The following is a 26974-nucleotide window of genomic DNA, read 5'->3' on the forward strand; positions in this document are numbered from 1 at the left end:
TTCAAACAAGGATTTATCTAAAACACCGTTTTCTTCAAAAGAAACATTTCCTTCATTAGCGTATGCATGGTCATAATCACAAAAAGAATTCTTACAAGAAGCGTATTCATCATACCAAAGATTTTTAAATGACTCAAATTCAACAACAAGGTTCTCAAAATGGTTTCCAAACAAGCTATCACATTCCATGGGAATACATTTGAAAGAATCAAGGTAGTTGAGAGAAAAGTTTTCCATAGGATATTTCATAGACTCACTAGTGTGAAATGGTATCCTATCTCCACCAAATTCTACAGATAAGGTATCCTTATCGACATCAGTTATGGCCTTGGTGATTTTTAAGAATGACTTACCTCACAAGATATTAGGTGTTCTAGGTGTACATGTCTTATGGGTATCTAGGATGTAGAAATCAACGAGAAAAATAAGCACTCTTGCCTTAATAAGGACATCCTTAACTATGCCTAAGGGGCTAACATATAAGACCTATCCACTAATTGGATGCTTACATTGGTCTTTTGCAAATTATTTAGCCCTAGTTCTCTAAAAACATGCATAGGCATAACATTTATCGAGGTCGCTAGGTCTAACATGGCATAGTTAATTTTTCTATTCCCTATCACACTAGGAAAGACGAACATATTTGGATCCAAGCACTTCTCTAACATATCTTTCTTGATTAATTCATAATAATTTTGACTTACAATGATGTTTCTTTTATCGAAATGTCTTCTCCTCTTTGTATAAAACTCCTTCAGGTACTTTGGAAATGTTCTTCATCTTTCACTTTGTCCATTCTTGGTGGATTTAACCTGGATGGAAAAGGAGCATTAGCAACATTGTTTAAAGGTTTTGAAGAAGAAATACATTTTGAAGAAGAAGAAGTTGAATGTGAATCTACCTTATTCTTTTTAACAAGAAAGGAGTTGCTAGACTTATGTAAAGTAGTGTTTGAACTAGGAGTGTCTACAACTTTACCATTACAAAGAGTAAGAACACTTACATTTGCAACATCGGGTTGTGAAGGAAACTTACCTTAGACTCAAGTTTACTCACCGTTGAAGCAAGTTGAGACATTTGGCTAGTTAAACTAGAAATTCCAGCCCTTGTTTCTTGTTGAAAAGCTAAGGTATCTTTTTGAAAATCTTGCATTGTTTGTTGAAAAATAAAATTGTTGTTTCCCATTTTGGTTAAAATGTCCTCTAAGTTCATGCTAGTCGAGGAAAAAGGATTTGATGGGTATGTTTGTCTAGGTTCTTGAGATCCCTACTTAAGGTTTGGGTGGTCCTTCCATGAAGGATTGTAAGAGTTGGAACTCGGTGGTTCATATCTCCTAAACCCACTAGCTAGGTTGACATCTTTTACTTGTGGACATTGATCACTAAAGTTTTTCGATTTTTCCACATACCCCACAAATCATCAATTGATGGGTATCTCCTCTAACCATACTTGTAAGGTAGCTCATTTGATTTTTAAGCTCACTTATTTGGATCCTCCCCACTACATCCCCTAAAGATAGGCAAATGACTAAGAATATTGGCAAATGACTAAGAATATTGGATTTTAACTCAAAAGGATGGGTGGTAATTGGAACTACAATGCTAGATGAATTTTGGTTAACGTCGGGCTCAAAGAGTTCTCTTAAAGTTTTCTCTCTAGCGTCCTCCCCCATTCTAGGTTGTTCTAAGTTTTGCTCAAAATGGGATTCTAAGAGTGGATCTTCTCGAGGATTGTTTGGCCCTAAATTACTTTCTTCTAACTTTCTTTCTCTCCTCTCTCTTCTTAATCTTCTTTCTATTAATCTCATGTCTTCAACTGTTTTTATGTTATTTAGAGAAGAAGACATGCATCAAAAAGCAAGAAGAGTAAACATGCATACACTATATAAGCAAGTGACGAAAAGAGAGCATGCAATCTTTTTGTATTTTCCATCCTATATGGTACTACTTAAGAAAAGATGAATTCAAGAAGCAAGAATACGCAAACTTTTATTATATTTTTTTCTTTTTTTACTTTCATGTATGCTATTATTATTCTAAATTTCATTCATTTTTCTTTAATTTTTGGTCCCAAATTCTATTTATGAGATTTCCTTATTTTATATTTCAATGGAAAAAACCCAAAAAAAAAAACTCCTAAAATTTCTGAAGTACTTTCAAACCTCACCTAGAAAATCTTCAAAACTTTTATTCCATAAGTCTTATCTTTGTCCTTATTCGGGCATTGTCCTTACTCCAAGAACAAAATTCAAACATGTCACTTCTAAAAGTTCTATTTGTTTTGGTCTCGATATATTCGATTCGAAGATAGTCTAGTAAAAAAGGGATAAATGTGAAATGATACCTTAACTCAGTCAAACAATGTCTTTATCTTGCTCAAAAAATATGCATGACTAGGGTAAGTATTTTCATGTTTCTCTCATAACAAGAATGCCAAAGAAACACAACTAACTTTTATAGTTATTGTTGTGATTAATACAGTTAATTAATTGTCAAATAAAAAATATATTTGACTATTAACACTTTTTTTTTTTACTAATTGTAGTATGTTTTAAAGAGAAATTTTTGTTTTGGAACTTTACTCTGATTCTATATGAATAAGAAATACACTTTTCTCTGAATTATTAACTACACGGTATCAGAGCCATTAGGGTTCTGGAATATCATAATGGGTGGTTTCCTTTTCCATTAGGGCTTAAGTTTAGGTCATCGTTGAGTAGCTATTTGTTGACATCGCCCGGCTCATTATAATGTTAAAACTGCTAAAAATATTTACAAAAATAGAAGTCTATTTGATAGTTTCGAGATCCCACTTTCATGGAAATATTAATATCTATGAAAATTTAAAAAAAAAAGTGATGGAAGTTTTTATAATTAATTAATGAAACTTCTATTGTGACTTAATTAGACTATATATGATTGTCATTTTTAATCACAGTTTCTATAAAGTACAACAACATTTAGATGTCCATTGTAAATGGATGTGTAAATGTTGATACAAGAACATAATTTAAAACAAATGGAAAAATAATTATACTACAAAATAATATAAAGTTTATAAATATTTGAAGATGCAATAGTGCGAAATTTTCGTGAAAAAAGCTTGAATAATGTTAAAAATAAATATAGTTTTTTTTTTGTGGTTTTCTGCTAAATAAATTACTTTAGAAATTAAAGTTTTGGGTAAAAAATAAATCTAAAGTTTGAGAAAAACATAAAACATAAAAAAATCGAATCAATATTATTTTAAATATATATTAGAACTATAATTTTTCTTTAAATCTTGATATGAACTGATATAGTTAGTTAAAGAAATCGAATTTTTCTTGATATGTAGAAATTTCATTGAAATTGAAAGAAATAGAGTATCTCAAAATATTCTCGAAAATTTGAAATTTCATCGAAATTTGGGAAATAAAATGTTTCCCAACTAAAATTTTGAGCCTTTTGAAATCTCAAAATTTTGAGATTTTGATGGAAATTTTAAACCATAGTTTGGATTGGGTACTACAAGACTAGTTGGGATATGTTCATCTTATTCGCTTGAAGTTTTTTTTTTCTCGATGCAAGAAAGTGAAGATTCTTGAAGCAATGACAATATGCTATAAGATGGTGAGTACTCCACCTAATATCTCAAATGTGAAGGTTGATTTTGATTGTTTTGGAGGTCGTAAATTTGTTACATGATATGATTTCGTCAACCATACAAAAAATCTTTTTCTTTTGACGACCATTCGGAAGTTGTTATTCTCTTTCATGTCACTCAAAATAAGGTGACTCACACTTTGTTACATATAAAACTCGATCGATAATCTAAATAAATAATAGATGTTGTGTCTTCACCATCAATTTTGTTTCTTTTCAACTTTCCAAATTTTCAATGCCAACAAAGTTTGTATGCCCCTTGGCCTTTTCCTTGGCCTTCCGTACCAAGAAAATACATCCAAAACCCAAAACCGAATAAAGACTCTTTCCTTAGGATCTTATCTTAGATTCGTTGGGTTATTTCATTTTTATTGATGATTTCTAAAATAAACTTATAAAGCCGGTTGTTATTTTCAAATTTTATTTTTTCACTTACACTTTACTAATGATTTAAAAGACAAAGTTATGACTTGAAAACTAACAAAAAAAAATGTAACTTTTAAAAATTTGTTTTTCTCTTTTTCAATTTACCTAAAAATTCAACCATTTTGTTTAGAAACTATGCACATCAATTAGAAATGAGAAGTAAATAAACTTCATTTTCATTTTAAAAAAATGGTTAACAAATAGGACCTTCAAGATTATAAAAATAGTCATTGGTCTCTTAATTTTTGAGTTTAATTTGATTATGATGGTTGGTAGAGTTTGTTAAGTTTGTTGCTCCCATTTTTTTATTTATTTATTTCAATGGGTTTCGTTTATATATTCTCCAATTATCCTATGTATCTGATTGTCCTATGTATGTTCTGTTGGTTTGTTTGGATTTGGCGCCTCTTTTGATGGGTCGTTGGGAACGTAAAAAAAATAAATAAGTAATTTATGTCAAAACAATTATTCAAGTTTGAGGTTAAAATTGATGCAATTATTCAAGTTTTAGGGTTAAAAATTGGTATAACCGTAAAGATTACGGTAAAAAATGATTTTCTTCCTTTTCTATATCGCCATCTAATTTGATTTTCTTTTGACATTGAAAAAAAAAAAGAGGATTAAACCTATTTGGATGAAATTGGAAAAAAATGCTTTTCAAAGATGATTTTCATTTTCTAATGTTCTTGTCCACATTTTCTAAAAATTACTTTTTACACACAAGTGTTTGTATGATTTGCTAGATACTTAAAAAGAGTTTTATTGATGTGAGATATGATGTTGTACACAGGAGGAGTCACTGGAAACATTGTAGGGAGAGAATTAACCAACTCAACTTCATCGACATTTCAAATGGGTAGACCAAACATTATTGAAGATAGTTAGCCAAACACCACTTAAGTTTTTGAAATGTAATATTTTTAGTGGTGAGTTAAACAAAAGTTTAAAAGGGTATTGAAAAGTTGATTAATTTAAGATTTTAAATATATTATTTTGATGGGGATATGAATTAAAATGAAAAGTAATTAAAGATTGCACCCATATATCTTCATGGTAGATTGTGCACTTCGAAGATATGGTCAAAGTACATATATAGACTTTGAGTTCGGGATTTAAGACTTCAACAAAATTGAACTTCAACAATTTTTAGAGAACATGTCAAAACTCCAGAGGAAAAGGTGTTTCATTGGAGAGGGAACATAAAAAACTTACCAATCAAAAATGCAAAGTTTTGTGGAAGGAAAGGAAACACACCTTTTTCAGACATTGCTCTGTTCTTGCAAGTCATTGTTGTTGCTAGGTACAGCCTTGTCATTGCTTCCTTTCCCTTTTTTTTCTTCTTTGATTTCAAGCATGTAATATGCGAGCAAAAAATCTAGAGGCATGAAGGGTTGTGGCGGCAATTGACTGATAAATAAAGGAAGATATATGAAATTGTTTCCCAATTAATAAAAAAATGGGAGATTTATATAACATTGGGATTTTTGCTACAACGAATCAATAATTTGGGGTATTTGGTTCTTATTATAATTGATGTCGATTTATTAATTCATCCACGGTTTGTTAGTAAATGTGTTCCCAATAAATGGTTCCCACTCTACGTCATATTAAGTTTCTTATTAACTAAAATTATTGCACACTTAATAAAGATGATATTAACACAATCCTCCCCATTTCTACTGATCATTTTTACTATTTTAGAGTATCAATTACTGGGGGCATAGTGCCTATCTAGCCAATTGATGGACAGCTTCCTGTTGCATCTTTAACGGTCAAGTATGCAAATTTCCATCGAGTTGGTATCTCCAACTAGATTCCCTCTACCCATGCATCTACCATCTATACTTCTCTGGGTCACTTTGTTTATCTTATAAACACCGAAGTCGAGGTGAATGTTGGCAAATTTATCTTTAATCACTTATTGTGCCATGTTGATACGTTTGCGATCCATATTTCCATCTGCTTTCCAAGAATTCTTAGTGGTTTTATTTTGTCTCAACAACCGATGATCCTAACCCCGCTTGATACTGTTGGCACTGCTCCACTGTGATTCCACTAAGTATGCGATTGTTTCAAGGCTCCCACATTCCAGATGTTGCTGCCGAATTTGAAAACGCACCTGGAGGGACCAGGGCTGCTGCTAGTACAAATCCTACTGTCAGACAACCGCTTGTCCTTTATGTCCCATTAGCCAGTCGACTGTTGCAAGCTTTGATGGCTGAATCCCACTCCCTCACTCGTCAAATCAACGACCTGTCTAATAGGCGGACTATGTTGGATGCTGTTCTACGTGACTTTCAGCATGTGGCTTCAGGGTCTCCTAACTTCTTCGCTAGATTAGCAAGGATGACTTTATTTTTGCATTCAAGGGGGAGTTAGGATTGGTTTTTGTTCGGTAGGATTAACTTTCAGTAGCTTTTGACGTTCAATAGGTTTTGGTTGTTCTTCAGATTTTCAGTTTTTAGTTCAGTTTTTTTTTTCTTTGGATAGTTCAGCATGACAGTTTTACTTTCTTTGATCTGAGGTTGTTCTGCGAGGGTTCTGTTCTTTGTCATCGTTTTTAAGCTCAGCGATGATAAGTAGTTGTTTATTTGTTTTCCTCCCCTGCTTTAATGAAATGAAGTTTTGTTTTCTACATAATCTATGTTCATTGTGTTGCTTCAGCCTCTATTCAGAAATTATGTCACTTTGGTAATATGGCTATGTGAGAATTTGTGCTTCATTGCAGAAATAAATGTATGTGGTCTCAAGGGGGAGTTTGTTAACAGAATGATCCCACCTATTTTATTTCAGCATATTATTTAAAGAATTGGTTAAGGCATTGGTTAAGATCTTCCCTTAAAAGATGGTCCACAAGTGGTTAAGATCTTACCTTATATTTTGGTAACTTCCTAAGGAAGTTTACGTGTTGGTTTACGTGCTGGTGTAAATCAAGGATAAATACCGATTACGGTAAGTTCTTCTTTGTGGCTTTTTAGAAGAAAAATAAGAAAAATTGATAGAAGAAAATTTCTAGTCAATTGGAGTTGAAGTTAAGTACATCATTGATTAGTGCTGCAATTAAGAGGGAATTTCGTCCCACCCTCTAATTAGTTATGATTATTATGTTATACCATGATCAAGTTCTGTTGAAACAGTTCTAGAACAGTACGATAACAATAGTGTAGAAGTGTTGTTTCTCTAGTCATAACTATGTATTCAACATTTATTGTATTCGTGATTAATACAATCTTCTATCTCGAGCAAACAGCCCCCCCAGATGTAGATGTTCATTCATCAAACTGGGTTAACAAATGTTGATGTGTCGTTTGTTTCCTTTCAAGTTACTATAGTTTAGTACTCTTTACACAACTATGGGCACAACTATTATATATCACTAAAACCGTTCATATTTCAGATTTATTCCGATTAACTCATTAATTACCTAAAAAAACATTGTTGGTATTCTTCAAATCCAACTCATCAAATGTCCTTCCAACAACTATTTCAATGCTTGCTCCATCCTTTAAATCACATAAACAATCAAGACAGTAGCCATCTCGTATTTAAATGTCTCAAAATCAAAATCATACAACTATATTGGAAATTAGAAAATTTATAGTCCAAAACAAGTTCACAAGGAACTCACATTATTTGGTATTAACTGTGATATGAAGTAGGGAGACAGAGTACCATCATAAAGGCCTCTAGCAAACTCCTATGGATGGGAATTCACAGAACCTTATGAGCTGACTATTTAAAAACAAATTTGACCGAGGACATAAAATATATGTATGTATAGAACAATAGTGTTACCTCTATGTTGCTCGAACTCGAATCTGACTCTAACAAGAACTTTGAGCCTATTCTGTTGTCAAAAGCAGCAACCTGATAGATGCATATCAAATATAAAGTGCATTTGGAGATACAGATTTGGCTAAAAGCATAATTCTCCCTAGTCCTAACAGATTTGGTTAAATTACCTTATAGAGTAATTTTGCATGATTCGACCCACAAACGGAGCACAAACGGCGACTATGAACAAAATGAGTGGGTCATGAATGAACTGAGCATACCAAATGAAGATGGATATTCTATCACAAATATCAAACAACCACAAACAAAAAGAAGATAAACGAGTCAAAGAATAGACAAATTAGGTTGACAGCAAGACGATTGAGCATACCAAATGAAGACGGATTGTCATACCTTGACGTTCTTTTGATCTCTTTGTTCAACTTCATCTTCTTCATCCCCATCCTTTTTGTGGACCTATTTAGAGATGCATTTAGTAGCCAAAATGAAAAGAATAAATTAAAGACAAAATTGCCACAGCTAGAATTCTATAGTGGCATTTCACATTGTCCACTACATGAAGAACAAAAAAGAATTGCATGTCAAATGAAAAAAGGAGTCCCTTTCAGTACAACAATCTCATTGATGGACATGAACATACTATATCAACAATAGAATTGAACAATACAACTTGAAAATGCTGAAAACTCTCTATAAATTAAAGGGTGTTGGTCTCCAAATGAATACCTTGACTTTCTTTTGATCTCCTTCATCATCTCCATCTTTTTTATCCCCATCCCTTTTGTGGACCTATGCAAACCATTTTCTTTAAAGCTTCCTGATCACTATACTGAAAAGAAAAACAAACAAAACAAACCAAATGATGTGAATGAAACCACGATAGCATTTTATCAAACACATGGAAACCCATTAGAAAAAAACCATCCTTTTCACCAGATTGAACATAAATCAGACTTTCCTATGCAAAATTACTAGAAAAAGTCAACGTTTTCCCCATTTTAAAGAAAAACAAACAAAACCAACAAGATTAAATGAATAGACTCTTAGAAGCATTCCATCAAACACGTGGTGACCTAGTAAAAAAAAAACCATCACTTTCATTTGACTGAACATAAATTGAACTTTCCCTTTACGCTAAAATACTAACATCGATTTCATTTGACAGAACCATCGCTTCCAAGCAGCAAATCATAAGATGCCTCAATAAATCATATTTTGTATGACAATAGGAAATAAGAAAAATAACCAAATGAGATAATTAAAAACTCTCACCAAAACATTCCAGAAAGCCTACAAAATTGGGTTTACTTGATGCTTTTATAATTGATATACTTTACAAAAACTGTCGAGTAACATAAAAAAGCGTCAAAAATAAGAAAGGAAAAAAACCATAATTTTTGTTTTTTGTTTTAAATACTTGACACGTTAAAAATGTCAAAATTATTTTCAATTACTTGACATTTAAAAAATGTCAAGTAATATATATTTTTCAATATTTCAATTAAATTTTTCCCTCTTTTAATTTTACTTTCCCAAATTTCCTCTATTCCCCAAAATTTTGTAAAAAGAATTAAACCCTAATTTTTTTCCCCTCTCATATTTCTCTTCCAGATCGCAATCGCCATGCCCCTCTCCGTGTGCTCGTTGCAAGCCCCCACGTCTCCTTCCGTCCGCTCGATCGCAAACCACCGCAACAGGTTCGTCTGCCACCGCTAAGACATCCTTGCCAATACTATATTAACTGAAAGGTTTTCCACACACATCAAACAACCAAAGACAAAATAACCTACTAAGATATTCATATCATAGTACTGAGTCATACATTCATACACTCAAGTCTCACTCTTTAACGATGGCTTCAATGGAAAAATGAAAATCATGTGAGTGTCGGAAAGAGGGAAAATGGGAAAATGACCAATTACTTTTGTTCTTCAATTTCTCAATTCATCCTCACAAATGGAGCAAGGCTTTTTGGGCTTTATCATAAATAGCTATTTAAGGAAATTAAGAATTGAGCTCATAAATCTCGATATTATAGCTGTAAAATGTCAAATAAGAGCAAGAAAAATAATGATTGAAACAAAAGTAAGTGATGAAAATAGTGAAAATTGATTTACTTCACGAATTGCTCCAATCGATACACAACGCCCAAAGATGCTCGAATGAGTCAATAAATAAGATTAGTCAGAAAGAAGAGGAGATAATATGTTGGCTGAGTCAAAAAATGAAGCGAGTGAAGAACAAGATAAAAGAAAGACACTTTATGGTTGTGAGCAATAAAGTGAAGGAGAAGAGCATTGCACTGTTAAAACTTTTTTTTCCTTTTTATTAATAGAACCCATGCTATCATATCTGTGTGATCTTACTTGGAATACACTACCCAAGATATGCCCTTTAAAATGGAATTTAGCCACCGAAAGAAAGAGAAGAAAGAGAAGTTTGCCTACGATCCCAAGCCAAGCGGCTATTACTCTTCCCCTGGGCTTTTTTTTTATGGTAGGCTTTCCTTTTTTCTTTTTTTATTCCTTTCACTTTTAAGTAGGTATTGAAGTTTAAACTCCTAACAAAGCTATATACTCCTCCGGAGGGCTTCCTCCCCTCCTCTCTTCGATCGAGTCTGGAATTTTTTTATCCCAGTCACTTCTCAATATTCTTTGTCAATATTCTTTGAAGCTTGTTCCAATAACATTGATCATGAATAGTCATTTCTCTCTTCTCCCCTCTTTGTTCATTGATTCAATCTCGTCCTCAGGACGTGAAGAAGAAGATCAATTGTTATCAATGAACAAAGGGGGTCAAAGGTTTGAATTGCTCTATTGCTCAAAAGAGAAAATGAATGAGAGGGGTGTTGCAATCTCCTGAGTAGGCGGAAAGGGGTAAAAGGTTTTCTAGGCCAAATTGACCTTTAGTAGCAACTAACAAAGGACTGGATTGACCGCCTCAATGAACAAAGGGTTAACTACTAACATAGGGTATGAAATATGTGAGATCGGAGAAAGAGGTTATCCAATATGCCCTTAGACCAGGCTTTTTTAGGACGGGTAAAGGACACGAGAGAGGTTTTCATATTATCTGTCGCTAGAGAATCAATCAGTAATGAAGAGGGTTGTCGAATTCTGACTTTGTTGAGACTCTTCTTTGAAGGAATTCTCTCTTGGAAGCATAACATCAATAGAAATCAGTCTCGATTTTAGGTAGGGATAGAAAGAATGAGTTTGAGCTGTTCTTTCATGAGATCCTTCGTAACTAGGCCTGGAAAAGGTGAAAATCGTAGGATTATTCGTTATTTCGCTTGATCGAGTTTCTATTCCCTATTTTTTCATTAGGAAAATATTTAAGAAAATCGACAAACGCAGACTTAGTAGGTTAAGTCATCAAAAAAAGAAAAAAATGGGATAGGAATGAGTAACTTCAAGATACTTATTCTTTCTCTAAGTAAGGACCTCTAAGTAAAAAGCCTAGGGAGAGAGTCCGGAGTCCTATTAGTGGAATTCATTAGTTCTTCGGACGCTACGTGGGTCTAGCTTAGTTAGTTAGGGAGTTAGTTCTAGTTTCATAGGTTGAATGAGTAACTTCATGAGAGTAGAAAGAAGAATCCACTTGAATGGGAATCTCTATCTCTTGAGTAAGCATGAGATGTTGAAGCCTCTTTCCTCTTCACTCATTTTAGAGGCAAATGTTGTAGTCCTATTCTTCACTAAAAGAACTCAAATCGATGAAAGAACTTCAGGTCCCCATCCATCGACCGAATCTCCATCACATCAATCGAAAATGAAGGCATAAGTCGACATCAATATAGGTAGCAGCGATCCTATAGCATAGGATGTCGAACCAACCGGTACAAAGGAAGAAGAAGAAAACAAAGGGAAGAGTTTTGAGGCTCGCTTATAAGGAAGAGGACTAACGAAAGTTCTTTATTAACCCTGGTGGGGATAGCAGATAAGGTTGCTCCATTCTTTCGTTAGTAGGTCATAAACATGCAAAGGTGCGGATCGCTTAAGCTTTCAGTCCAAAAAGGGAAGAGACAAAGTTCCAACACGAGAGACATTGAAAGGATGGGGGAGGAAGAAGAATTAGATTGAGTGGATTATCAGTTTTTAGAGAGATTTGACCACACTCAAATCATGTCGATATTCATACGCACCTCTTGTTCTTATTGTGCACACTTTTGCTCTAAGTCTTTCTCACTTCTTAGGTCTTGTGCCTATCAAGGAAGATTGAAGTCAGCTGATCCTACTTGCATCCAAAAATGAACTTCATTCAATGAATTACTATATTTGAGAAATGGAAGGATGAGTAAGGAAATGAGATCGACCGTGTGGAATCATCCCTTTCATAATCTCAATCAAATCAAAATGTAGCCCTATAGAGCGGAAAGTCATCGGGCAAGTGAAGTTAGTTTTTAGTAGTATAGATTCAATTTGAAGTCTCTGCTCTCAATGTAGTATTGGCAAGGTTAAGCACTAGGTAAAAGGCAACTAGGGCTCAAGTTGACTCCTGCTCTGCGGTAGAAGAGATCTTGCAAGCTTTTCTTCTTAAAAGAATTTAATAAACGATGGACGAGTAGGATAGCTCGAACCAGTATAGATCGAAGGACTAATCTGTTAACCCACTATGCAAAGTAAGAAAAATAACCCTACTTTCGTTATAGCTTGAGGCGGCCGACGTCTCTATCAGACGCTTTAGGCTAGTTCGTTTCTCTAATCCGAGGCAAGATCTTACACAAGGATGAATTCAATTTTTTTCCATTTCACTCTTTCCCCTTTTGATTTTGACAAGAAATGGAATAAGAAAGTCTATCCTCATTCAGCAAAAAGACTCTTGCGAAAGAGATCGAATCAATCTCCTTTTCCTCTAATTTGCATCCAAGAAGAGGTAAGGTAGAAGGATCAAGTTAACTCAAAAAATCAGAGAAATCTTTGAATCGTACAAATCCTTTCAAAATACAAAAAAAGAAGTCTGCCTAGGGTTTCTGGAATGAAACCGATGTAGCGGTATTTGAGCCCACTCTGCGGTTACAATAGGAAGGAATGTGCCTGAAACTCTAACATTTTTTGAAAGAAGATAAGTTAGAATCTTTTATTAACCGAGTCAACTTCTCAAATTCTTTGGCCCTCAGTCTCTTTCTTTGCTGAGAACTGCCTTCCTCCCATGAGGCCCAACTTGGGAACATGAAGTTGGAATTCCTAGTAATCGCGGATCAACATACCCCGGTGAATTTGTACCCCGACCCTGTACATACCACTCATCACACCCTGGCCAATTATCCAAGTGTTCTCTTCACTTTTTGGGCTATATTTCAAGTGTGTGATTCAATATTTCAATGGATCTGTGCCAAAAGTCTCAGTCCCAGTTTCGTATGTAGGTTAGGACTGGTTTCTTAGCGAAAATGCACAATTTGCAAGGTTTTGACATAGGGAAGATGGAAAAAAAAAAGATCTCTTTTCAGTTATTTTTCATCTTTTATCATTAAATATCAATCTTATAAAAAGTAAAAAAAATGAAACAAAAATGCCAAGAAATTGCAAAGGTAGGACAAGTGGAGGTCAAGCTTCTCTTAAAGCAATCGGGTAAATGTGTGTATACTAGCTTGAGTAGCTCAATAACTAAGGAATCAAAACCTTTCTTTGGGTTGCTAAGTCTAAGTACAACCTATAGAAAAGGCTCAGGCTTTCGCGCCTTATTGTTCAGAAAGGTGGAAGCTAGCTACTTGCTTGTGAAAGGTGCTTGCCCGTGGCTATTCGTGGATCAAGAGTGTAGCGGCCTCCAGCTTAGACGATCTTATCTTAGGCTTTCTTTTTTAATCAAAGTGGAAGAAAGAGCTATTTCATACTCATTTTTGCTTTGAATTTTCTTTTTTCAGTGGATAAGTTCTTGTCCACGTTGGGAAGTCGGTAAATCGGTCTTCCTCATAAATGGCATACAAATACCTCTATTCTCGCTCATACCCTATTATAGAGCCTTGTCATTGCTTCCTTTCCCTTTTTTTCTTCTTTGATTTAAAGCATGTAATATGCGAGCAACAAATCTAGAGGCATGAAGGGTTGTGGCGGCGGGTGCAAGTTGTAGATTTCCACTTTCAACGACTATGAGCTTTTCAACGGCTACAAGCTCTAGGAAATGTTTGGGCTTTTTGTTGTTTTTTTCATGGGAGATTGGTATGCCAATTAACTGATAAATAAAGAAAGATATATGAAATTGTTTTCCAGTTAATAAAAAAAACGGGAGATTTATATAACATTGGGATTTTTGCTACAAAGAATCAATGGTTTTGGATATTTGGTTCTTATTATAATTGGTGTTTGATTTATTGATTCAACCACGATTTGTTAGTAAATGTGTTCAAAATAAATGGTACGTCATATTAAGTTTCTTATTAACTAAAATTATTGCACACTTAATAAAGATGATATTAACACAATCCTCCCCATTTCTACTGATCATTTTTACTATTTTAGAATATCAATTATCGATTTTCAATCTCAATTCCCTATTTCAGTAACAAAAATACTTTGTTAACAGTGTTTTATATCTATTTGATGCTCTGTGTAGAATATAATACATAAATTTACCAAATAGTAATTACCAATGGTGTCAAGGGACAATAAGTATATAACCCTTTCAATGTGTAAAGTATATAACCCTTTCAATATATAAAATATACACAATGTTACTACATTATTGTCGTCTCGATTTACTCTTTCTTGGTAATTTATTTTTGACTTAAAATTTATAATCCACAAATTCATAATTATAGTTAATGACTTTGTTATCTAATATAAGCTTGAATATTTTAGTTTTATTATTGTTTCTATTTAGATATATATTCTAAATACTTGGTGCACATGGGCATGCCTGAAATGGAGTTATAAATTTCATATGCTTTATCATACATACACATGTATATATAATTGATATTTAGAAATAAATTTCGCATATTCTGCCATATATACATATGTATGTATTTGAAATAAATTCAAGAATTTTAAATTTATTTTGTAATTAAGGAATACAAAAAAAGAGAAAATGAGTCAAAATGAACTTAACTAAACTAATATAAAATATAAAATATCGATCTCAAGATTAGAGGTCGATCCTCACACTATATATTGAAAATAAGAATAACAAGAAGAGAAAAATGTCTTGAATGATGTAAATATGGATTAGAATCAAAAACCTTCCCTTTATTGCAACATTTCTTACTCAAATTAGCATGGCAAAAACAAGCACCAAAATATGCATTAGTTTGCATTTTGACATTTGCTGGTGCGACTTGGAATACTCATTTGAGCAAGAAACATTGCAAAGAATGATATAACAAAATTAACATCTATCTCTCAAACTATAATTCATTCCATTGCTTGTATTTTGGTTTCTTTCACATAGATATAAGTTAGAAATCATAGAGAAAATTACAAAAACACACATCAATCATAAGCTGTAGAGAATATTCAACGGTGACAAAAGTGATTCTGCATGCATATATGCCAAGAAAAGCTAATAATATATTTTCTTTTTTCGCTTGAGATCCAATTATTTCGGCACAGGATTCCTTTTGAAGTAGAACAAATGGCAGTTGAATGTTGGGTAAGAAAGAACAAATGTGGTATTGTAGAATGACAGCTGAATAATGGTTTAAAACCTAACAAACTTTCTCTTATGTATCTTTTTATTCATTCCATTTCGGTTGTTGACATGTTCCGCCAAATTTTTGGTTCATTGTTTAATGGTAAGACATCATTGACGTCATATTTAGCTACGTTTACATTAACATCAATAGTATACTTGACTATATACATATATTGTAGTACACTAGAATTACGAAACTAAGAATCAAAAGATTTATTTGATATTTTTAAAAATTAAGAAACTCATTCGAAAAACAATCATGTATATATGAGTCTTGAAAGAGTTAATAAGAGCTTTAGTGTTCGTCGTACAATATTCATCCGACACTTAAAAAGAATATTTTATTGTTTAAAGAGAAGAATAATAAGTAGACTTCCTTCCTTAGAGAGGGATTTCATTCCATTACATTATGTATGGTTTAATCAACATTTTTATAAATTTAACTGTTTGATACAATATGAACAATGAATTGAATTGATATTTATATTTGTATGCTTACTAAATAGAAAGTATTCTTTACCCAACTTTATATGAAACTAATGAAAGTTGAAGGGTCAACTTCCAAAAAAATGAGAATAAAAAATTGCGCATCCGGGGAATCGAACCCCGGTCAGTACCGTGGGAGGGTACTATGATACCACTACACTAGATGCGCTTCATTGATAATTTCTGTGTAAAAATAATAAAAACAATAAGAATTGAAGGCATATGTTCTAATAGGTTAAGGTTTACGGACCAACTCTAAACATAAAACCAACCCTAGGATTGGAGTCTGCACAATTCCCAAGCTTTCGTGTAAAAAGTACGGGAAATATTTTATGAAAGAAAGAGAAACTATCGTAAATAGTAAAACTTTTGAAAATATAACAACGTGTCATATTTTATTAATGACAAATATAAATAGACAATTCATTGATAAGACACTGACAGATATAAATAGATAATGCATTAATAAGACACTCATTGAATATAAAATTTTATCATATTTTATAAATATTTCGGTTTATTTTGTTATCTATAGTATATATAAAAACTTCAATGTGGAGAAACTTTTTTCTTTCCATTATACCCTTGTGTTTAGAATATTCTATAAATGACTCTTTGGTTTTATGGTAAATTCATTTTTAATTTTATTTTTTTTGTAATATATATAATTATAAAACACACACCTACTTCCACCACTTTTGAATTAATTATACTTAAGGTTAGTGGAATTAAAATATGTATGATGTGAAGAATTGGAATGCAGATGGTTTTTTATTTACATTATAGAAATTAGTTATAAATTAAATATCTTATTAATTCTAATTAACAATACAAATTTAAAGACTTCAAAGTTGAAAAGTTTTTGTAACATTTTTTTCTACTATATAAAAGGCTTCCATGTTTTTTTCTACCAACATTGTTATTGAGAAATTCGGATTCATCCAATGGATTGTGTAATGGCACAAGATTGATATCTCGATCTTTTAGCAAAAATATTATACATGTTGAAATAGCAATGAGTGATCATGCATGAAAACAAGTTTTTCTTCCACGAATATCGTTAAGCCCACCAAATGACAATAGATATTCATTCAAGTTCAAGAGAAAACAATTCCACATTCATCTGTGTTTTGCAATGACAATTAACAAATCATAAGAACAAACAATTTCTAATATTGGTGTATATCTTCCTAAAAAATGTATTTTCTCATAGACAACTTTATATGTTGCATTATCTAGAGGAATTTCAATGAAGATAACAAAAGTTTGGATCAAGTCCATAGGTGACAATAAGTTACCTTCAAATTGTAAAAATCCATTATTTATAAAGAAATCCTTTTTTTATGTATGCAAGTTTTACATTTATATTATTATATTTTAATTTAATTATTGTAACTTCTTCCCATGTACATCTAATTTATCAGATTTTAAATTTCGTACCTTTAGATTTAGTACAACCTAAACACATACATGCAATATTTACTATAATCTAAAGCTACGTATTCTACGTGTCATGCACGTGTCTTTTATTAGTATTTAAAAATGTATCTTAAAGAAAGGATAAATGATATAAATAATGCACTTAGAAAAAGGGGTTTTTTCAAAAATATAAAAAGCGGTAAAATATTTACACTTTATAAAACAATTCCAAAAATGGAAAAAACTTAAATGCCCACTATGTAAAATACCAAAAATGTCCCGTCAATAACGCGCTCGTAATATATTTGTGATTTATACGCGATCATTTAGATATGGTTCAATATATACGCGATCGTTTAGAAATGACTATAATATATACACAATCGTTTAAATATGGCTACAAGGCAATCGTTTAGATATAGTTATAATTTTATACGCGATCGTTTAGATATGGCTACAATTTATCTTTTCAATTTCATCATTTAATTTTGTTACACGATCGTTTAGATTTGGGTGATCGTTTAGATTTGGGGACCCAAATCTAAATGATTTTTTTTTTTTAATTTGGTACACGATCATTTAGATTTATTTACACGATCATTTACTTTTTTCACACGATCATTTACATTTGTCTACTATAATCCAAATGATTTTTTCAAGATTTTTTATACACGATCTTTTATTTTTTTTACACGATCGTTTACTTTTTCAAAACGATCGTTTACATTTGGCTACTCCAATCTCAATGATTTTTTTTCAAGATTCTTTATACACAATCTTTTATTTTTTTACACGATCGTTTACATTTGGCTACTCCAATCTAAATGATTTTTTTTAAAGATTCTCGATCTTTTAGATTTTGTTATTTTGTTATATACAGTCTTATACATAGTTGTTTAGATTTGGTTACCAAATGTAAACACGTAAAAAAAAAGACGATGAAAAGAAATCGCAACAAAGTAGAAAGACGATGGAAAGAAATCGAAGCGAAAAAAAATGAAGAGGAAAAGAAGAAAAACGATGAAAAGATTAAACGGCAGAAATAAAGAATTGAAAAATAAGAAAGATGATGGAAAGAAATCACAGAAAAGAAAAAGAGAAAAGAAGAAAGACGAAATCGCAGGGGAAGACGAGGAAGACGAGGAAGACGAAATAACAAAAGGAAGACGAATCGCGAGGAAGAATAGAAAGATGGAAGGACAAACCTGAAATATTTAAAACATGGCTAACCTTATGGGCTTTGTTACACGGGCTTTACAGTTTTGTTACATTTACCTAAGTTTCCCTTAGAAAAAGTATTTTACAAAAATATTTTTTTTTCAAACTAATTACAAAAATAATAATGTTTTTCATCTCTCTTTCTTGGTTGTTGTGTTTTTATCTCTCCTTTTACATTCCTTTCTTTTTCTCTCCCTTTCTCCTTGGCGAGTCAGGACTCGCCCACTTCTCTTTTCATTTTTTTTCCATTTTTCATATAATGTTTTATTTCTTTCTTTTATTTGAATTTTATTTTTCTTTTCTAAAATTTAAATTCTTATTTTTTAAAATTTATTTTTTTCTCTCACGATAAACCTATTTTTAATACACAAAAAGGAGTCTTTTCAAAAACACAAAAAAAAACGACAAAATATTTACATTTTATAGAACAATTCCCAAAACGAAAAAAGCTCAGAGACCCATCGTGTAAAATATCAAAAATGTCTCGTCAACCACGCCGTCAATAACGCACGCATAATATATTTGCGATTTATACGCGATCGTTTAGATATGGTTCAATATATACGCGATCGTTTAGATATGACTATAATTTATACGCGATCGTTTAGATATAGCTACAAGGCGATCGTTTAGATATGGTTCAATATATACGCGATCGTTTAGATATAGCTACAATTTATACGCGATCATTTACATATGGCTACAATTTATCTTTTCAATTCCATTGTTTAATTTTGTTACATGATCGTTTAGATTTGGGGACCCAAATCTAAATGATTTTTTTTTTTTAATTTGGTACATTATTTTTTTAATTCTTTTGCTACACAATCGTTTAGATTTCTTTATACGATCGTTTACTTTTTTTACATGATCTTCTAATTTTTTTTACACGATCGTTTACATTTGACTATTCTAATTCAAATGAATTTTTTTCAAGATTTTTCATACACTCGATCGTTTACTTTTTTTAAACAATCATTTACATTTAGCTACTTCAATCTAAATGATTTTTTTTTCAAGATTTTTTATACCCAATCTTTTATTTTTTTTACACAATAGTTTACTTTTTTTTTTACACGATCGTTTACATTTGGCTACTCCAATCTAAATGATTTTTTTTCAAGATTCTTTATACACGATCTTTTAGATTTTGCTATTTTTTTTGTACACAGTCTTATACAAAGTCGTTTAGATTTGGTTACCCAAATGCAAACGCGTAAAAAAAAGAAAAAGAAAGACGATGGAAAGAAATCGCAGCGAAAAAAGAATAGGAAAAGTAGAAAGATGATAGAAAGAAATTGAAACGAAAAAGAAAAAAAGGAAAAGAAGAAAAATGATGGAAAGATTAAACAACGTAAATAAATAATTGAAAAATAAGAAAGATGATGGAAAGAAATCGAAGAAAAGAAAAAGAAAAAAGAAGAAAGAAGAAAGAAGAAAGACGAATTCGCAGGGGAAGAACGGAGGAGACGAAATAGAGAAGGAAGACGAATCGCGACAAAGAAAGAAAGATGGAAGGGCAAATCTGAAATATTTAAAAAATGGTTAACTTTATGGGCTTTGTTACACGGGCCGTAAATAGTTTGTTGTTTTGTTACATTTATAATAGTTTAAAAAAACGTACTTTTACTTTGATGAAAAAATTTTAATTTTTCAAATTATGTTTATGTTAATTTTTCAAGTTATGAAGATTTATCGCTATAATTCATTTGTGTATTAATTAAATGTCGTAAATTTTTAGTAATCAATTAAGATTGGAAAACAATTAAATATAAAATATAATGTCTAATACAATAATTAAACAATTTTTATTCAATAAAAAAAATCAAAGTGTTCCACAACTAGGATGTTGCTAACTTTTAGCGAGTTGTCGTCGCTGACTCTATACCCTTCGTTGGCATCATCATTATCATCATTATCACTATTTGGAACAATTTCTAATAGTGGTTTTACAACTCCTACATATCAATGACCTAAGCATGTCCTAGATATATGCAACGATAACAAGGAGGACAGGGAGAACTATATGTATGATGTACCTATTGTACCTGTACCAGTTCAAAAAAGGCGTGCTCGAGTGCAAGAGCCCAATGAATTGGAAGAAGTGGCTCCTATGACACAAACACAAAACGTATAAACTCAAATACATACTCAGAATTAAATATATATACATTACTTTCACTTTCAACTTTCTTCTTTTGTTATTTATATTCTACCAGTGGTTTAAAAAAACAAACCAAACTTTGAGAACTAAAAAAAGTAGCTTTCAAATTATGTTTTTTTTTTAATTTGGTTTTGAATTTAATCATTGTATTTAAGAAATATGCAAATCATTGTAAGATATGAAACAAAATAGACTTAATTTTAAAAACAAAAACAAAAAACAAAATAGTTACCAAACGGGATATTGGATATTAATAAATTGTCACTATGAACATATGACGAGAGGATCTTAATTAAAGATGCCTCACAAAAGTAACAAATGGTATTGAAACATTCAAATAGACAATACCATAAGAAAGACACAAAGTATATAATAAAGAATATTAACAGCTAGAATATATGCAAATTTATCTTACATCTAATCTAATCCATCAATCTAAAACCCTAATCAATGCTCTACAAGGAGAAAAGAGAAATTGGTCATTCTATACACAACCACTTTAGAGTAATATTTAGTTATACAACCAATGTTTTAGTTCTTTTTTCTTCATAATGAATATTTGTACTACGAAGTACCTGCAGCAGTACCCGAGCAACCAAATGAGCAACAACAACAAGATAATCAGGAAGGCTAGAGCAACAAAAGATACAAAATCGACGACAACAACGAGCTAGAAATTGTTGACGTTCCGGTTGTGGAACACTTTGATTATTTTTTTTCATTGAATGAAAATTGTTTAATTATTGTATCAGACATTATACTTTATATTTAATTATTTTCCAATCTTAATTGATTACTAAAAATTTGCACCTTTAATTAATACAAAACAAATGAATTATACTGGTAAATCTTAATAAATTGAAAAATTAACATAAACATAATTTGAAAAATTAAAAAACTTTCGTCAAGGTAAAAGTATGTTTTTTTCTTTTTTTTGTTAAAAATAGATTTATCGTGAAAGAAAAAAATAAATTAATACTAAATTTAAAAAATAAAAATTTAAATTTTAGAAAAAAAATGAAATTCAAATAAAAGAAAGAAATAAAACATTATATGAAAAATGAGAGAAAAAAAAAGTGGGCGAGTCTTGAAGGAGAGAGGGAGAGAAAAAAGAGGGAGTGAGAGAAGAAGAAATAAAAACACAACAAGAAAAAGAGATGAAAAATAGCATTATTTTTGTAATTAGTTTGAAATTAACAATATTTTTGTAAATATTTTTTAACTTCATTATTTATATCATTACGACCAACTTTGACGAGACTATGTACCAACTCCAATAAGTCCGCATGAGTAGCTCCAACTATCTTCTTCTTTCTCTTTATTCAATTTTCATTGTAGAGTGAGACCGAGCTCTAGAGAGCCAGATCGTGAGAGAAAGGGAGAGAAAAATTATCTTAGAGAGGAAAGAGAGAATTAGAGAGCGAGATATCCAATTATGCGTGTACAAAGCTCCTTTTTAAGACAAGTCTCATTTTTTTCCCCTCAAATTTGGTCATCCATCCGGCAAACCCAAATTACATGAAACAGTGAAAGAACACCATGAGAATTAGAAAACAGCACATAGCGCTTCAATAGGAGTAAGAGGGAGTTCACTTTTTATTTGTATATATATTACTTACCAAAACTGAAAACAATCAAGTTGTTTATTATACAATACAAATAGTGAAAGTACCGAAGCTATATATGGAAATCATCGACATCCCAATTCAGCTCTTCCTTCAGGACTAATAGTTGGATTTACACAAAGTTTCTGAAGATCAATGTAGCCTATGATTGTGTCCTCAAAAACTGCATCTTGCAATTGAGCGTCATCAAATGTTGACCCCGAAAGCACAGTGTTCTTGAACAAAGCTCCTTGGAGATTGGCTTTCCCAAAATTTACCCTGTCTAGAACTGCATTTGAGAAATCAACACCTGCAATATGCAACGTTGTCATGATATTTTAATCCATATTGTGAGTTTTTTTTCAAAAGTCTTTGGAGTCCCTTTAAAACAGAAAACATATACCATAAGGACCCATATGGTAACCATTTCATTCTTTGTTTTTTAAGATTAAGTTTATTTTCTCTTATTTTCTTACAATGTATATATCTTTTTTAAAGTGGCATGATTGCTCATAGGCTCAATTTCCAAAAACTAAAAACCAAAAACCAAACGGCAAGCCAGCCAATAATTTTAGAAAACCCATGGCATTCACAACTGACCAGCTTAGGATCAATTATGGCATTCACACATGGCTTAATAGGTCAATAGACATGACACTTCTTAATAGTCTACTTGAATGCATTTTTGGCTTCCTATTAATTTACTTGAAGCACGAGAAGAGAGCAGAGTATGAAACATCTTTTTATGTTTCATTTCAATTAAAAATTAAAGTGAGATCATCCACGTTCCTAAATAGTTTTGGAGCCTGGGATTTATTCTAGAAACTAGCATATGTTTAACATGTGAATTTTGTCTATGAACCATTATCAACTATTGAAAGCAGAGTCTACAAACTAATGAGATGTTTAGGAGTGATTTTAAAAAATGTTAAGATCACTTTTGTCATTTTAAAAAACACTTAAAAATGTTTTTCAATCATTTAAAATGAATTTTAATAGTACAAATAATGTTTCCAAAAGTATAAAATTAGATGTTGAACTGATTTTAAGTAAAAATGTGTTTCAAAGTGATTTCAAACTTAATAAAATCACTCTCAAATACAAACTAATGAGATGTTTAGGAGTGATTTTCAAAAATGTTAAGATCACTTTTATCATTTTAAAAAACACCCAAAAATGTTTTTCAATCATTTAAAATGAATTTTAATAGTACGAATAATGTTTCCAAAAGTATAAAATTAGATGTTGAACTGATTTTGAGTAAGTAAAAATGTGTCTCAAAGTGATTTCAAACTTAATAAAATCACTCTCAAACATGGACTTGAAAGATTTGTTAACAACCCACCTCCAAGGAGGTGGGGTATGATAGAGAGAGTTTTACCCTTGAAGCTGGCTCCAACAGCATAAGCTTTTGACATTACCACTTCAGAGAGGTCTGCACCATCGAACTTTGCATCTGACATCAATGCAGCAGCAAGAGATTTCCCTTTTAACTGGTTTTTTTCATTTGTGTAGTCACAGAAACGAAGATCAATTGGCTTATCATAGACACCATTTGCTTGACCTATAGTATTGCCAACAAAAGCACGCTCACATCGGTTGGGTTCTGTAGACAGTGGAGGCAGCCTCTGCAAGTCCCAGACATTATGAGATCAACAGGTTTCTTTCCCAAAGTAAAACGTCGAACAATTTGACGCTTGTGACAAAAAGTGAATAACATTAGTCAATCATGACTGTGAAAGGAAAAATATAACATGAATAGAAGAAAATCGAGTAACATGAACTGTATGTCAACTGGTGAAGTAGATAACTGAATTTTAGTTAGAATCAGGAAAACTGACAAGTTATCCTATCAGAAAGAGCCTTATAATCACATGGTATCGTAGAACATCCAGAAAGGGATGTGAGCTCAGAATGATGGTGAGGGAGCCGGAAAAGTAGGGCTTCCAAACCAACACACTCAACCCCCTAAAAAAATAACTAGGTCTTGCATCTGAAGCCTAAATTTCAATGCAACATTGTAGATTTGGGTTTGGAATAGCGCTTGCGAATATTCAGCTCATACCCAAATATCATGATAAATGTGAATAGCTTGTCATTATTCTAAAAGTTGTGTCAACCGTTAAATCACTACAAACTTCAAGTCAACAGAAAATAGTGCAAAAATTAAAATTAATCAATATATTACAGTAAATTGTCATGGACTTGAGTTGATGGATTACTGCAGTAAATTTTATTATATCCATATATTCCAAATAGATGAAAATTTATCTATGGTACAAACTCTTACAATACCATACTTAAAGTATAAACTATAAATGAACAGAAATGCTATTAACCTGATTAGCTGCAATGACAGGAGAGGTATTTGTCAAAGCCCAAACAGCAAGAAGTCCACAAGCTACGGTACTAATATGCTTGCAGGGTGACAAATTCTCTCTTGGTTTTGCCCCATCCCTGGTAGCTGTAAGTGCACCGACAATGGCATGGCAGATAAAACTCCATTAAAATATAACTCAGAATACTTAAATGCAAGTTCAGTTAGGGGTGTTTGGCCAATTGAGTGGAATTAATAAATCTAGAGGTAATGTGTTGGAGTTAGTAAGTTTGTGTTGTAAAATGGAGCTAGGGGTGTTTGGCCATTTGAGTGGAGTTAGGGTGTTTGCCCAATTGAGTGGAATTAGTCAGTTGGGGTTGTTAGATGGAGGCAATAGAGTTCTAAGATGGAGTTCGTTGATAATTGTGAAAAGTAGATTAAGACGAAAAACAAAATTACTCAATAAATGTAAAAAGTAAAAATATAGGGGTAGAAAAGTTTACTCGATAAATGTGCAAACTTCAATTGTGTTTGTTATTGAAATTGAGTTGTTTATAACAGTTTAGAAGTCGGTGGGCCAAACAGCCTCTTAATGTCCAATTTACATGATATTTGTTTCCCTCTACGTGGTGTAGACTTCTACGGGAGTGTTTAGCCCATCGACTTCATAAGTCGGTGTTATATAACTCAACTTCATCAACTTCAACAACATTCACTATTGTAATTTACACATTTATCAATAAACTTCATCTTCTTCTTTGTCTCTCTCCCTCTTTCTAATGCTTACTATCTCCAAACTAAACAACATTGCATTTCTAACATAAGACTTACTAATTTCAACATATTAATTCCACACTTTAGAACTCAACTCAGCGCACCAAATACCATCTAATTGTATTAGACTAAGTACATTTCAGGATATGCAAACACATGAATTCTTTCGTTACAAATTTGAACTCATTCAAAGAATTAACCTATTTGGCGAACCAGCATCTTGATCCTAAGCTGAACAAGATGTAATAGGCAATCAAAGGACAGGAACATAACGCAATTTACCCACAAAAGGGCACTGAATGTAGCAATTATTGGAGTAAATCAATGCATAAAACTAGAGATAGAGGAGATAGAGAAAAGACTAACCAGAGCAGGTGATACGGGGGAGCGAATGGGGAAAAGGGTATACAATTTGTGGGCGTTTTGTAGAGAAGAAGCTGCGAGAGAAACCATTTTGAGAGGGGGGAATTGATAAAGTGGCCATTTGGAAAAATTGAATTCCCTCCCCCTCCCTCACTCTGGCTTGACTTATCCGTTCGAAGATGTTGGGGCATCTGATCTTGATCACGTGGCAGTACACGTAGATTATGCCTTGGGATATCTGTTTGCATCCGGAAGAAAAATATTTCATAATGCATATTTACTAAATCCTACTCAAAATTGATATAATAGTAATAAAATTTCATTGATAGATGGATTAATGGTAATGAGTTTATATGATGAACTTCATTGTTATTGTATACTTAAATTTATGAGTTTTATTAAAATTTATTGTTATAGTGGTCGTTATCTTTTCATCGAAAGGTCAAACGGTATCGGTATTGGTTACTGTAACCGTAAATATGTCAAAATTAAAAAATTTCAGCTGTAGCTGTAACTGTAACTATGTCGGTAACGGTGACGATAGGACTTTATTCTTATGCATAATCAGATTGAACATCTTCAACTCATTAGATATTTAATTACATTATTTTTAGGCATAATTAGATTGAACATCTTCAACTCATCAGCTATTTCATTACATTATTCTTAGGCATAATTAGATTGAACATCTTCAACTCATCAATTATTTCATTACAGATTTAGAGTGGATCTCGTTTTGTACAATTACATAACACAAGTAATCAACCCTAAAAAGTATTCAAATGTGGCTCACTTTTTTTTATTCTCATTAATTTATAACAATTCCACTAGGGGTAAACATGACCTAAATTTTAAAGCATCATTAGTCTAGATAAATGATGTTTTCTTCTTATACCTAATCGCCTAGATCTCTCCTAAAAAAAGTTAACCAAAAATTTATAGGGTTTCTGGCAAATATAACATCTTAGTCCAAAATTTGTAAACATAGTAAACATGGCAAAATTTTACTACATCTCAAAGTAAAATACCAAAATGCCCCTGGAACAAGTCCACCACCTACAGATAGACTTGCACTACTTGCTTTTCTTTTCCATTAATTTCACTCTATAAAGTCAATTACGCATCATTCATTCCA

At 32.0% G+C, this 26974-nt stretch overlaps 1 protein-coding gene and 2 non-coding genes across 4 annotated transcripts; all 3 read right to left on the minus strand.

The window, feature by feature from the left end:
* Window positions 1–15052: 15052 nt before the first annotated feature.
* MIR828 (microRNA MIR828) lies at window positions 15053–15171 on the minus strand. Its single transcript, NR_120777.1, has one exon. It is a non-coding gene; the product is annotated as a microRNA MIR828 (primary transcript).
* A 907-nt stretch (window positions 15172–16078) lies between these two features.
* TRNAG-CCC (transfer RNA glycine (anticodon CCC)) lies at window positions 16079–16149 on the minus strand. Its single transcript has one exon. It is a non-coding gene; the product is annotated as a tRNA-Gly (tRNA).
* A 6204-nt stretch (window positions 16150–22353) lies between these two features.
* On the minus strand, window positions 22354–26041 carry LOC103496052 (thylakoid lumenal 17.4 kDa protein, chloroplastic). 2 transcript variants are annotated; one of them, XM_051086879.1, is made up of 5 exons: window positions 25843–26020; window positions 24725–24849; window positions 23980–24081; window positions 23767–23878; window positions 22354–22695 (listed from the first exon to the last, which is right to left on the minus strand). In XM_051086879.1, the coding sequence occupies exons 1-5, from the start codon at window positions 25958–25960 to the stop codon at window positions 22472–22474; spliced, it is 681 nt and encodes a 226-aa protein (XP_050942836.1). In that variant the 5' UTR covers window positions 25961–26020; the 3' UTR covers window positions 22354–22471. The 2 variants fall into 2 exon arrangements, with proteins under 2 accessions (XP_050942836.1, XP_008455988.1); XM_008457766.3 differs by having other exon boundaries at window positions 23767–24013; window positions 25843–26041.
* Between the last annotated feature and the right edge of the window lie 933 nt (window positions 26042–26974).

Source organism: Cucumis melo, chromosome 6 (assembly GCF_025177605.1).
Source record: "Cucumis melo cultivar AY chromosome 6, USDA_Cmelo_AY_1.0, whole genome shotgun sequence".
In the NCBI taxonomy this organism is placed as follows: Eukaryota; Viridiplantae; Streptophyta; class Magnoliopsida; order Cucurbitales; family Cucurbitaceae; genus Cucumis; species Cucumis melo.